Raw genomic sequence first — 12,478 nt, 5'->3', positions numbered from 1 at the left:
TAACCAAGGACCTATTGGGGATTAGCCCCTGAATTTGAACACTTGCAGTCCTCGTTGATTTGTGCTCAGAGTTTATTCCTAGACACGAGGCAACACGTCTGGTTTTCAATCAATCTGAATCATACAGTTCCAATACAAATGTTTACAATCTTTATTTATCCATTAAATAGAGACAATGGAATTTGGTGATGTTTGTTTGTTGCTGTCACAGTACCAATCCTCACCACACAACACACATGGCAGGCAGGGAGCAGCAAATGGTCAGCTGTAGAGCAGCGTGTGTTCATCATGTTTGAGCATTACAGCCATTCACAAAGGGAGCATATTCAGAGGTGAAATATAATTCAGAATGTACAGGTATGGATAGCCAAGGCTTCTGACAATCTCTCTCTGTTAGTATTCACAGCATGAGAACTAGACCTTATCTATGAAGTGCAGTCATTCAGCCTGACTTTTCTGACAATGTGCACGGCTGAGGTAAAGCTATTACAGGTTGTATTTATTCTCCAACAAATCCTTTGATTTCATATGAGGCAACACAACACCTTTTTATCAAGGAATTAATGGATTTTCAAAATCTGTCCTAAGCTCCTCAGATAAGGGTTTTTTGAAAACCGATAACAATAAACATCACCTCATCCCTTTCACTGGGGTTTAATGGCCAGCAGATTGTTGATGTATAGTTTTTAGAGCTGTTGAGATAGCTATCTCTGGTCTTTGTGATTTTTTTCAATGAAAGACATTGTATCACATCCACATAGGTTTAATGGTTTAAATTCATTACTGGGGATTAGTATGATAGAAGCGCCTTATATTGTTGTTGTCAAAGGCAATTGGTTTGTAAAAATTTTGAATCCTCTTGTGGAAAATATAAAATAAACATAAAACAACACATCCTTGCCCAACGGCACAACCTAATGGTGTAAGATCTAGCCGGAAGATTGGTTTGACCAATATTATTTTCTAGACTGCAAGAGGATCGAATATGTTAAGCATAACTTCTGAACTAAATAGCTGAGAAATGACATGGATGTAAATTAAATAATACTCTGTGTTTGCAGTTACCAGCAGCCAATTATTAGGCGGATCAGGGTTATTTATAAACCCTGAATGTGGTGCCAAATTATTGAAATTGTCACATATTTTCAAGTGAATGTGGAATGGTTTGTATACGGTTCAGTAAGCCTAGCCTGTAATAAAACAGTGTGAGGCAGATTACAAAATTGCTGCAATGCCACCTAAGCGCTATTGAATGAGTTGTATAATACGTTCTTTAACCCGAACATGAAAATCAAAACAAGTTTTGGCCAAACACATGTCCTGAGGTGTGGAATGTGATTGAGTACAAGGATTTGACATTGCTGTGTGGAATGTGATTGAGTACAAGGATTTGACATTGCTGTGTGATTGAGAATGTTTGATTGAGTGTGGAATGTGATTGATTTTTGACATTGCTGTGTGGAATGTGATTGAGTACAAGGATTTGACATTGCTGTGTGGAATGTGATTGAGTACAAGGATTTGACATTGCTGTGTGGAATGTGATTGAGTACAAGGATTTGACATTGCTGTGTGGAATGTGATTGAGTACAAGGATTTGACATTGCTGTGTGGAATGTGATTGAGTACAAGGATTTGACATTGCTGTGTGGAATGTGATTGAGTACAAGGATTTGACATTGCTGTGTGGAGTGTGATTGAGTACAAGGATTTGACATTGCTGTGTGGAGTGTGATTGAGTACAAGGATTTGACATTGCTGTGTGGAATGTGATTGAGTACAAGGATTTGACATTGCTGTGTGGAATGTGATTGAGTACAAGGATTTGACATTGCTGTGTGGAATGTGATTGAGTACAAGGATTTGACATTGCTGTGTGGAATTGAGTACAAGGATTTGACATTGCTGTGTGGAGTGTGATTGAGTACAAGGATTTGACATTGCTGTGTGGAATGTGATTGAGTACAAGGATTTGACATTGCTGTGTGGAATGTGATTGAGTTTGACATTGCTGTGTGGAGGAAGGATTTGACATTGCTGTGTGGAATGTGATTGAGTACAAGGATTTGACATTGCTGTGTGGAATGTGATTGAGTACAAGGATTTGACATTGCTGTGTGGAATGTGATTAAGTACAAAGATTTGACATTGCTGTGTGGAATGTGTTCAACGTTCCTTCCCCTATGCTGAGGGGGAAAATAACTATTCTGCTCTCTGGAGATGCTCAAGCCATGGGACTGATTTCTTAAACATTTTATAGAATAGAAAGGGAAATAGGGTGGCTATATGTGAGGCTATACACTATATAGTCCTAGTGGTGCCTTTAGTGAAAATTGTGAATTAAACAACTGTAAAAAGTCATTTGTTCTGCTAACTCCATTTTTTTTGTGGAAACCCGTTGCCTAGAACTATTCAAGTACATTTACATTTACATTTAAGTCATTTAGCAGACGCTCTTATCCAGAGCGACTTACAAATTAACCCAACTGAAGGTACGCAGTGTTCAGTACTTAAAGTGACATCGTATTTGTCAGTTCCCCTGCTATGTTCCCAGCTTCTGCATTAATGTTTGTATGTTGTTGTTACCTGTGTGCTGACGCTGTTCCTGTCTTGTTACCTGTCTGTTCCACATTAAACGTTCAGCTCCCGTGCCTGCTTCTCATCTCCAGCGTCGTTTCAATCAAATATGTTTTATTGCCTCACAGGTGATATGGATAATTACATTTATTTCAGGGTCTTTGTTAAACTCTCTGTAATCTTAACTTTCTAAACTGACAAACTTTCATGTTGTCTGTTGTGTACCTCCGTTAGGATGCCTTCTTTTCAGTGGGGCCCAATACAATGGAGAGCTGCAGGTGACACGTCAGTGGCCAGAGGTGCCTGAACTGGCTGAAAGCAGCCAGAGGTCTTAATTCAACAGTTCACTTTGGCATTGAAGAGGGTCAAACTTTTTCAGTGTTTTTAGATTTTTCTTTTTCAAAACATTTGAATATCTGTTTTTTAATTTATTATTATAGGTCAGTAGTCCAACAGGTTTTTATTTAGTACGATGCCCACAAATACATGATATCAAGCCATTTGCAGTTTCAACTGTAAACAATACAATATTTGAATAGATGGAAAGTAAAGGGAAGGTGTGATCTGCAGAAATGATGCCTGCCTCTCTCTACACTGCTTAATGTCCACATTTTTTGTCCCTTGCTTGTTGGGGCTACTTTGCTTTTTTCTTAGGAGGACCTTGGGATCACAATTATTACTCCAACCCAGAAGACTCAGAGAGCCTATGGTGCTTTGTTATTGCCAAGAGGACTATACAAAGACAAACTTCTGCCAGCGACCTCTGCCAATGTATTTTTGATTTATCTACACTCAGATTCTGGGGCCTGGTGTGAAGAGCGCTCTCTAATGATAACTTGATTATTTTCAACCCTATTATTTGAGGTCAATCAGTTGGTCATCAACTTGGTCTCATGTGTTTTGGTGGGAAAGCTTTTCACGTACCACCACAATTTCTAATCTCACAAAACAAAGTGACGGCCTTGACTTATACACAACACACGTGCATGTTTTTAGAAATAAAGCTAATAATTCCCCTCAGTGGGACAGCATTATCAGTGGCATACCGACATTTCATAGTGCAGTTTTATAGCCATTATCATGCTATTCTACACATTTTACAATGAGGCTGAGAGAATTTTTAATGTTCAAGGTAATTTCATGCAATTCTGCATACATTGCCATAGGGCAGAGGAAAAGTTGTAGTTTTATAGCTTATCTCATGCTATTCTACACATTTTGCAATGAGAATGTGATCAAATGTTGCAGTTGTACAGCATTTGCCATGACGTGCTCATATGCTATCTGGGGAGGCGCCCCAATCTAATTAAGTGTCTGCTTGTCTATTTATGATCGTAGTTCATCACAGCATTTTATATAACAGGGGTTACTCATTTCTTATACAATGATTCAATTGTTATCATTCTAATTAGTTAGGAGTGTGATTGGCAGTGGACAACAGTTTGGAAACAAATGAAGCAAAATGAGATGACCTATTATTTTTTATTTCACCTTTATTTAACCAGGTAGGCTAGTTGAGAACAAGTTCTTATTTTCCACCATAATTTGCAAATAAATTCATTAAAAATCCTACAATGTGATTTTCTGGATTTTTTTTCTCATTTTGTCTGTCATAGTTGAAGTGTACCTATGATGAAAATTACAGGCCTCTCATCTTTTTAAGTGGGAGAACTTGCACAATTGGTGGCTGCCTAAATACTTTTTTGCCCCACTGTGTGTGTGTGTGTGTGTGTGTGTGTGTGTGTGTGTGTGTGTGTGTGTGTGTGTGTGTGTGTGTGTGTGTGTGTGTGTGTGTGTGTGTGTGTGTGTGTGTGTGTGTGTGTGTGTGTGTGTGTGTGTGTGTGTGAATATATATGAATGTGCAAGTAGAGATACTGGGGAGCAAAGGAGCAAGATAAATAAATATAGTATGGGGATGAGATAGTTGGATGGGCTATTTACAGATGGGCTATGTACAGGTGCAGTGATATGTGAGCTGCTCTGACAGCTGGTGCTTAAAGCTATGCAGCAGTTATGTGAATGGATATTAAACAGGGACCTGCCTGGGTATTTATACCCACAAGCCAGAAGCTCAGGAGCCAGCAGGAACAAAAGGCAATTAAGCGGGGGCTGCAGTGGATCAACTTGCCTCTCTCTGCCTTCTGCAACCTGACATGTGAAATGGTGGATGAGAATACGGTGGCAGTCTGTGTCCAACAGACACCTGCTGAAGAGGACAGAGTGCGGGAGGAAGGGGAGGGGAACGGGAAGGTGGAAAGAGTGGGTGGGGAAAGGGAAGGTGGAAAGAGTGGGTGGGGAAAGGGAGGTGGAGGGTGGGGACCCACTAATGAACCAGGCTGGTACCCCTGAGGTGTGAGAGGAGCTGGGTGGATAGATGTGTTGTGGAGTGATGCAATTTCTCTCCATTTTTCAAATGCTGTTTTTGAACACCGCATGTAACAACTGAAATGCCATATGTGAACGGTCAATTAATGGGAATGGTACAGAGGTTTTGGACTGCTTGGACTGACTACACACAATGAAGACTTTAGAGTTGTATGAGCAAATTAGTAATTATGTTTCTCCAGTGGTAAAGGCTTGTACTGTGTGTTGAAATAAATACTAGTAGAGGCCTACAGTACTTATACTAAACAAAAATATCAACCCAACATGCAACAATTTCAACAATTTTACTGAGTTACAGCTCATATAAGGAAATCAGTCAATTAAAATAAATACATTAGGCCCTAATCTGTGGATTTCACATGACTGGGCAGGGGCACAGCCATGGGTGGGCCTGGGAGGGTATAGTCCCAGCCAATCAGAATAAAAGGCACAAAAGGGCTTTATTACAGACAGAAATACTTGTCAGTTTCATCAGCTGTCCGACTGGTTGGTCTCAGACGATCCCGCAGGTGAAGAAGCCGGATGTGGAGGTCCTGGCGTGTTTACATGTGGTCTGCGGTTGTTAGGCCAGTTGGACATACAGCAAACTTCTAAAATGACGTTGGAGGCGGTTTATCGTAGATAAATTAACATTACACTCTCTGGCAACAGCTCTGGTGGACTTTCCTGTAGCTCCACTAATGTCTGGGCTGATATGCCAGTTGTCATATGACACAATCAGATTTATTTTTAAATGGAAATAATAGGCTACTGCTGCATGAAATGAGACAAAGCATGAGCACCGATTTTCCACTAGCCTGTTTGCACTTCATCTAATATGATCATTTGTTTAGCTATAGCCTAGGACTAATGTCTGGTCAATTATTTATATTTGAGAGTTAGGTTGACACTGATGAGCCCACCTTCAGGACAGGTGTCCCAGAGATGGTATATCATGCTGCCAAATCCTTTGGTTGTGTCCTCTCTAAGTATTCAGAACACGAGAGTGTACTGCCCTCTTGTGATGAGTAGGCATATGACAGATAAAGGGAGACAGGTAGCGCAGGGACACGCATGCGGCAGCGGATCGGCTGGCGATATTCTGTACAGTACATACCGCTTTGACGTAACCACGCGCCACACAGGCGGAAAGGCGGGAGACCGTCGCTTCCGCGTATGTCAAGAAGTCAAGATGGACGAAAAGTTGATATTGTCTGTTTTTAATTTTCCTGAGCTGTATAATACAACTTTGCCAGATTACCGCAATGGTGACACAAGATCACTTGCTTGGGGGAAAATAAGCTCATTGACAGCTCTTCCAGGTGAGTTTTGGTAGCTTATTTCTACAAATTATCAAGTCACATTAATGCAAATGTTTTAGCTAGCTAACATTAGTTGTAAGCAAGCTGACTTTTTTTCAAGTTTGTTTATATTATATGTTTTAAATCACGTGAGTAGCATATGAGTACGGTGAGTTTTAACAGCACCTCACTGCAAGAACCGCATTGTAGTCAATGGGGAGGCAGCGGCGACGAATTCGTGAGATCAGCGCAGACGGCAGTCACTGCCGCACAGGGAGGGATTTTTCTTCTCGGTTCCCCACCACGCGATGAGACACAAGTAGCGTCACTTGAGGCATCGCATTTTCCGTGCATGAATGACATTAGCTACCAATTAATCACTGATAGAACAAATGTCAAGTAGCCAGCCTGTCGACATTTTGACATGAAATGGAGAGCACTGCAAATTAGTACCAACTCCAATGGTAGATCCATCTATTTACAGTTTATAAGTAGGAACCCGATGAGGCTCCATCGATGGGATAGAGACAATCACCTCTAACGTTATCTGAAGAAAAAATATATATAAATAAATAGTTATATTCATACTACTTTAGAAAGCTTCATGTTCGATATCCAATGCATAAAACAATATATTATTTTGAGTATGATTATTCTATATTTATTTATCCCTTTAGCTGAAGAGTGCAAAAGGAAATGGAAGAATCTGAGAGACCGATACTTCAAGGAAGTAAGACAGGAGAAGAGGAGTAAGGAGGAGACAGGGGAGCTCGCTCCAAGCCGATGGAAATACAGACAGCGTCTGATCTTTCTTCAACCATTCATTAAACCAAGAAACAGCAATGTGGCCCCTGCCAACCTGGAAAGCCCTGATACAATCAATAAAAGCGCACAGAGTGAAATAATACCTGTCAAAACACTCAACACAGCCCTGGTGAACGACATGAAAACCCCTAGCACCCAGGTTGGCACCATGTCACAGCTAGCTTTTGTGACCCAGCTGTCCCCAGGGCAACAAGGCGCCCAACTGTCTTTTCTGGGCAAGTGTCCACCAGGCGCCCAGACGTCCCCAGCACCCCAGACATCCGCAGTGCTCCAGTCATCAATTTACGCAACCAAGGAGAGGCCTCAGACAAGACAACCTGCTTCACCATGTTCCTCAAGCACTCCCTCTAAGCGCTCCGCTAAGAACAGGATGCTGCTGGCCAAAGAGAAAGATCACAGATCAGATTCCACGATCCCTATCTGGCAGTGTGACGAGGATGAGATGTTACTCCTCAGCTTCGTTCCTGCTTTGAAGAGGCTAACCCCACAAAAAAGATGTGAGACCAAAATTAAGATCCAACAGATTATGTATGAGGCGGAGTTTAGTATGGATCAGCCAGTGACTGTCAATGAACCACCGGTGACGGTGTCCAAAGAACTGCCAGATCAAGAGACGTCATAACTCATATTGTAGGATATTGTAGGGTCGACAGGTTGTTCTCAGGTTTATGTTTTTTTATTTTGACAAATCTTTTTCTAAAATATATTTTAAAATCTCTCTCCTAATGCACATGAATAGGCAAGTTATTCATGTTCTATTTTTGGAATATCACATTTTTGGTGGTATCATAGAGAGGTGCGAAAAATAACTTTTTACATTTTTATAGATGATCTTCTAATTTTGCTGTTGTGAATGCAAGTTCTTAACCCAATTGAAAATAAAATGGGCTGTTATTCTGTTTCTAATTTTGAATGTTTGTCTGGAATTGAGTGATCAAAGCCTGACGAGAAACACATTGACAACCCATATAAAAGGTTAAATTAATGTTTAGGTAAAGATCTCTCAGTAGGATATAGTACAAAGTCTTTATTACAGATGCTAATGCTATTCTAACCATCCATTGTTATTATAATAATCCACTCTATATATTTTACTGTATTTATTTTAAAATGAGAAAGTTGTAAACAAGACAAAATGAAATAGAAAGTAGAGGAATTACTCAAATAACTGCATCAGTTACTCATGCAGATTATCATGACCGTCATCTTGTTAGTTGTGTCAGGTTGAAGAAAACTATATCCATTTTATACCGTTTGCATATTTTTTCCCAAGCTCTTTACCATGTATGCTATAGAAGCGTTTGCATTAGAATTCTACATTTTTCAGAGTAAATAATAGTCTTACAAGTGGCAGACAATGACAGTATCATTCAATAAAAAATAACTCCTTTAAAAATTGTCTCAACTGTCATCCTTCAAATATTGTAATCTTAAGATAATTTATTCACTTATTTTCTGAAACATAAGAAATAATCTTACCAAATCGCTCCTAGCGCAACTGAGGACATACTGGTATAGTATGTCATTAAATAACTTAAAACCATACCAATACGGCTCTTCACGACTATTCCCCTGCTAACACCACATAAAAATGCACCACTGTATTGTTTATATGGCTTCATACTGGTAGTGGTACCCAAAAGGCAATTGTTGTGTCAATTTTAAAGTATCACCAATGATACGCCTCTTCCTGAATTTATTTATCATATTTAGTTTAGAAACAGGACACACCACTTGTAATCTATATCCATAGAAGCACAGAGGATACATCTGGTAGCTTACATTTACCATCTTTCTTTTAGTATCTGGTTCTAGATTGCCAACCTGGTACACTTAAAATGTCTAATAAAAACACAATAACCTTGATGGAAATGAGAGGCAGGGCCATTGTTCGAACAAAAAAAAAACAATTTCAGACTTCTGTAGGATTCATAGTACAGGTGTAATCAAACAGTAGTGATATTGATTACTGAAATTAAATCAATAGCCTGTCAAGTCTAGAGGACAATACTTAAATGTGGAAAAGGACAAAAATCAAACAAGTATCTGCAAACAACTGTCCAACTTGAGCCGAGGTCCTGGCTGCTCAGACATTTATGCAATTAGCAGCCAAAACATGATCACCAGAGCAACAAATAGAAAGAGTCGAGACAGGAACTGTTCATCCATGTGCTGAGGGGTTCCAGGGGCAGCTGTGTGTGTGTGTGGGGGGGGGGGACACACACGTTGAGAGAGATTACTTTAACAGGTGAACAACTGCTTTTCAAGGTAGAGGGGGCCATTCACAATAATCACATTTTGATCAAACATTGTTACAATACACAATGCACAACTTGCAGAACTAAAGTACCTGGGGGTGGTCTTCCATCATTGATGTTAAAAGCTGTAGCAAAAATGCCAAATGGAAAGGCACCAATGCCAAAAGACATCTGGAATCCTCCATCTCCAAAACCAAAACCCTGAAATCCCTGTAATGGGAAGAAAGAGAACTTTACAGTAACATTGCATTGATAGGGTTATAACATTACTATTCAATATGTACAAAAAAAACTTGATTTAACAGGTGTTTTGAGGGAGAGGTGACGCAATCGTTTGTGCCGTGTTGTCATTCTCAAGGGGTCAGATAAAGAGCCTCGCTCTCTTACTCATCAGATAGAGCTTAATAGGTCCCAGTGGAAAAGGTAATTCTGCTAATGAATTGGGCTATGGGCAGGTTTGCACTACAGCAACTACACAATACCATGTAATAGTTTCATCATGAATGGGTAGTGCAATACAGCAGTCAACATTGCAAACAGGTGGTACACAGTAGAACAATCTGGGTTGAACTTTGCTCACATTCTTGCAAAAATAATTACAGTCTGAAAACTTACACCACGATTTTCAGGCTCTGGCCTCTGTCCTTGTGGTCGAGGAGGCGTTCGCTCCCTATAACAATGAGAGATTAGTTGTTTACAGCAGTAGTTTGGGATGTGGAATTCAGAGTAGATAATTGAGGAATGTATGAAAACTGTGTCTTGCTTTCATTTATTGAGTGCATCAACCCACCTTGGGTCCTGTTGGCCCGTACTTCCCCTGCCATATAGTGGGATGACTTTCTCTCGACTGATGCCTGCTTTGCATACTGGACACACTTGTCTGTTAGGTCTGGTCTCCAACCACTGCATAAACATGGGGGGGGGGGGGATTCAGACCTCCCCGGTTAAGATCACATGATACATTCAGAGAAGCAGTAAAGTATCCCTTGGGATAGGGTCAAGTGACAGCTGATCATGACAGTGGTTGTGTAAAAGAAAGTAGGTATCAACTGCCTCACCTGATGTAAGCAGGGCCAACTAGATGTGCAAAGGGACAGGGAAGGTAAGGGATGGGGGATAGAATAATTAGATGACAGTCAAGTCATAGTATCTCATCTCATCATTCATCCTGACATCTGAGGATTGCACTACCAGAGCTAAAAATGGCATCAATAACATTTCCCCATATACAATAACATGACATGTGAAATAAGACCACCGAGATACATTCAATTACTCTATTTAATTGTGAACGAGACCCTTTACCGAGTACAGGCGACCAGATAATAAGGATGAATGTCCCTCAATCTCAAATACAGAACCGTGTCAAGACAAGAGGGTGCTTACCAAAAGAGATGCCCACACAGACTGATCACTGCATCCTTGGAGGTGTCCAGGCAGATGTTGCATTCGAATGTGCTGTCCTGGTTCCCACCCTCCCCCGCTGTCGAGCTGCTGGAGCCGGGGATGGGGTTCTCAGTGGCAGTCGAAGCAGCTGCTGGTGGAGGGGCAGCGCTAGCCATTGTTTCAGGATGTAGAGTGAGGTGACGAAAGTAGCCGACCCCCTTGCCTGTAAATTAGCATGTGATAATGAATCCAAACATATGGCAATCGATAGTTCCGTAGTTGAATTAGGTTACAATAGCGAAATGTTCAGAGAACTGTTACTCAACATTTCTCCAGCGACGTTAGTAACGTTACCAAATAGACTGACGCAGCAGATAGATCCAGTGGCTAGCTAGTTTAGCAAAACATGTATGCTAAAGCTAGATAGAAGAATGTGCTATTGGTTTAGCTAACGTTACATAGCTAGCTATATCAACATACAAATACAATTGACTACCTCCTTGCTTTCATCAAACAAATCCTCTGTGTCGTGGGTATAATTATCTACCTAGCTATGTAGAACGCCACCTATTTACTCAAGTTGCCAAGTTAAATTCCACTTTTAGTTTCAGATGATTGCGTCACTGTATTATCCGGAAGTTGCGTGGTGATTAGGGATACAGATTGGTTGCCCTAGCCCCAGGTCGTCACCACAGCCACCCTTTCTACAATTTTCTTAAAATCGGATTTTAAACCTTACCCTAACCACACTGCTAACCGTATGCCTAACCTTAAATTTAAGGTTAAAAAAAATCATAAATGTGTACGTTATAGCCTAATGCTGGTGTCGTCAATAGTTACCACAGCCATCAGGGAGTACTGATTTAAGTGCATTCAAAACAACTGTGAATTAAAAAATAAAATTAAAAAACGAGTTCCGACAGGGAAAAACAATGTTTAACGTTCATCCAATTCGGAATTCGAAGTCGGAAACTCGGGACATCGTTTTTCTAGTAGAGCAATACATCAAAACATAATTTAATACTTAGCCTAGATAATTGTTTGTACAGTGTGTCGACTTGTTTATTTCAGACTTTATGGCATTTAAGGATGAGCATAAGTGTATTAAAAGGGAAAAAGACCACTATAGTCTGAACATGTGGAAAAGTGCAGCTATAGTGAGGGGCAATTGACCAATTTGGTCAGTGCCAGCATGAGGGATAAAGTTTATCCTGTGTCGGTGAGTGAAGCTATTAAGTTAAGTTTGAGCATCTTGTAAACACAGTGTGTTCTATAAAGCTGTCATTCTACAAGAGCCACTTAATGATATAATCATTAACCAGATTATCCTGAATATCAGATTTAGATGATTTATAACTCAGTTCTAGAATGTTGTCATTGATGAGAATGAATCTAAAAATATATTGATATTCATCAAGACATCAAGCCTGTATTGTAGTTTCATGACCAGAGACAAATCTTCAAAGGCACAGTATTTATTTTTGCGGTGTGGTACATGCATTCAGCCTTGATTTATAGGATCTTTCCCACTATATGATTGATATGTCAAGTGATAAAATCCCAAGCAATCAATGAAAAGTTAATGAAAAAACTGCACTTGTCCTCATGTGAAAAATACAGTTGATTAAATATTCTACAGCTGTAATGTCATCAATCAAATCAAACTTTATTTATATAGTGTAGCACTCAAAAAGATGACAATCTTTCCAAAATAATTTCCAACGTGTGTTGCAGGGTGACACACATGGAGCTCATAAGTGTAGCCAT

General features: G+C 40.1%; 2 protein-coding genes across 3 annotated transcripts; one reads left to right on the top strand and one right to left on the bottom strand.

Annotated features, from left to right (window-relative positions):
* Positions 1-5,969: 5,969 nt before the first annotated feature.
* On the top strand, positions 5,970-8,087 carry LOC124048804. The gene is made up of 2 exons (XM_046369898.1): positions 5,970-6,263; positions 6,920-8,087. The coding sequence occupies exons 1-2, from the start codon at positions 5,978-5,980 to the stop codon at positions 7,687-7,689; spliced, it is 1,056 nt and encodes a 351-aa protein (XP_046225854.1). The 5' UTR covers positions 5,970-5,977; the 3' UTR covers positions 7,690-8,087.
* Positions 8,088-8,152: 65 nt separating this feature from the next.
* Positions 8,153-11,378, bottom strand: rnf185 (ring finger protein 185). Of its 2 annotated transcripts, none has more exons than XM_046369907.1 (7): positions 11,259-11,378; positions 10,712-10,934; positions 10,384-10,402; positions 10,116-10,228; positions 9,941-9,995; positions 9,418-9,535; positions 8,153-9,259 (listed from the first exon to the last, which is right to left on the bottom strand). In XM_046369907.1, the coding sequence occupies exons 2-7, from the start codon at positions 10,885-10,887 to the stop codon at positions 9,162-9,164; spliced, it is 579 nt and encodes a 192-aa protein (XP_046225863.1). In that variant the 5' UTR covers positions 10,888-10,934; positions 11,259-11,378; the 3' UTR covers positions 8,153-9,161. The 2 variants fall into 2 exon arrangements, with proteins under 2 accessions (XP_046225863.1, XP_046225862.1); XM_046369906.1 differs by having other exon boundaries at positions 8,749-9,259; positions 11,208-11,369.
* Positions 11,379-12,478: the final 1,100 nt, after the last annotated feature.

The sequence above is a fragment of the Oncorhynchus gorbuscha genome, linkage group LG11 (genome assembly GCF_021184085.1).
Source record: "Oncorhynchus gorbuscha isolate QuinsamMale2020 ecotype Even-year linkage group LG11, OgorEven_v1.0, whole genome shotgun sequence".
NCBI lineage: Eukaryota > Metazoa > Chordata > Actinopteri > Salmoniformes > Salmonidae > Oncorhynchus > Oncorhynchus gorbuscha.
The sequence above is the reverse complement of the archived record's forward strand: the minus strand, read 5'-3'. Positions and strand labels throughout refer to the sequence as shown.

What these genes read in the sequence shown, in the direction of transcription:
- LOC124048804 (XM_046369898.1), top strand. Translation starts at nt 5,978, where the DNA reads ATGACAGATAAAGGGAGACAGGTAGCGCAGGGACACGCATGCGGCAGC. An exon ending in CTCATTGACAGCTCTTCCAG is followed by an intron (nt 6,264 to 6,919) that starts GTGAGTTTTGGT and finishes TTATCCCTTTAG; the next exon opens with CTGAAGAGTGCAAAAGGAAA.
- rnf185 (XM_046369907.1), bottom strand. Translation starts at nt 10,887, where the DNA reads ATGGCTAGCGCTGCCCCTCCACCAGCAGCTGCTTCGACTGCCACTGAG. An exon ending in ACGGGCCAACAGGACCCAAG is followed by an intron (nt 9,996 to 10,115) that starts GTGGGTTGATGC and finishes TCATTGTTATAG; the next exon opens with GGAGCGAACGCCTCCTCGAC. An exon ending in TGATGGAAGACCACCCCCAG is followed by an intron (nt 9,260 to 9,417) that starts GTACTTTAGTTC and finishes ACACACACACAG; the next exon opens with CTGCCCCTGGAACCCCTCAG.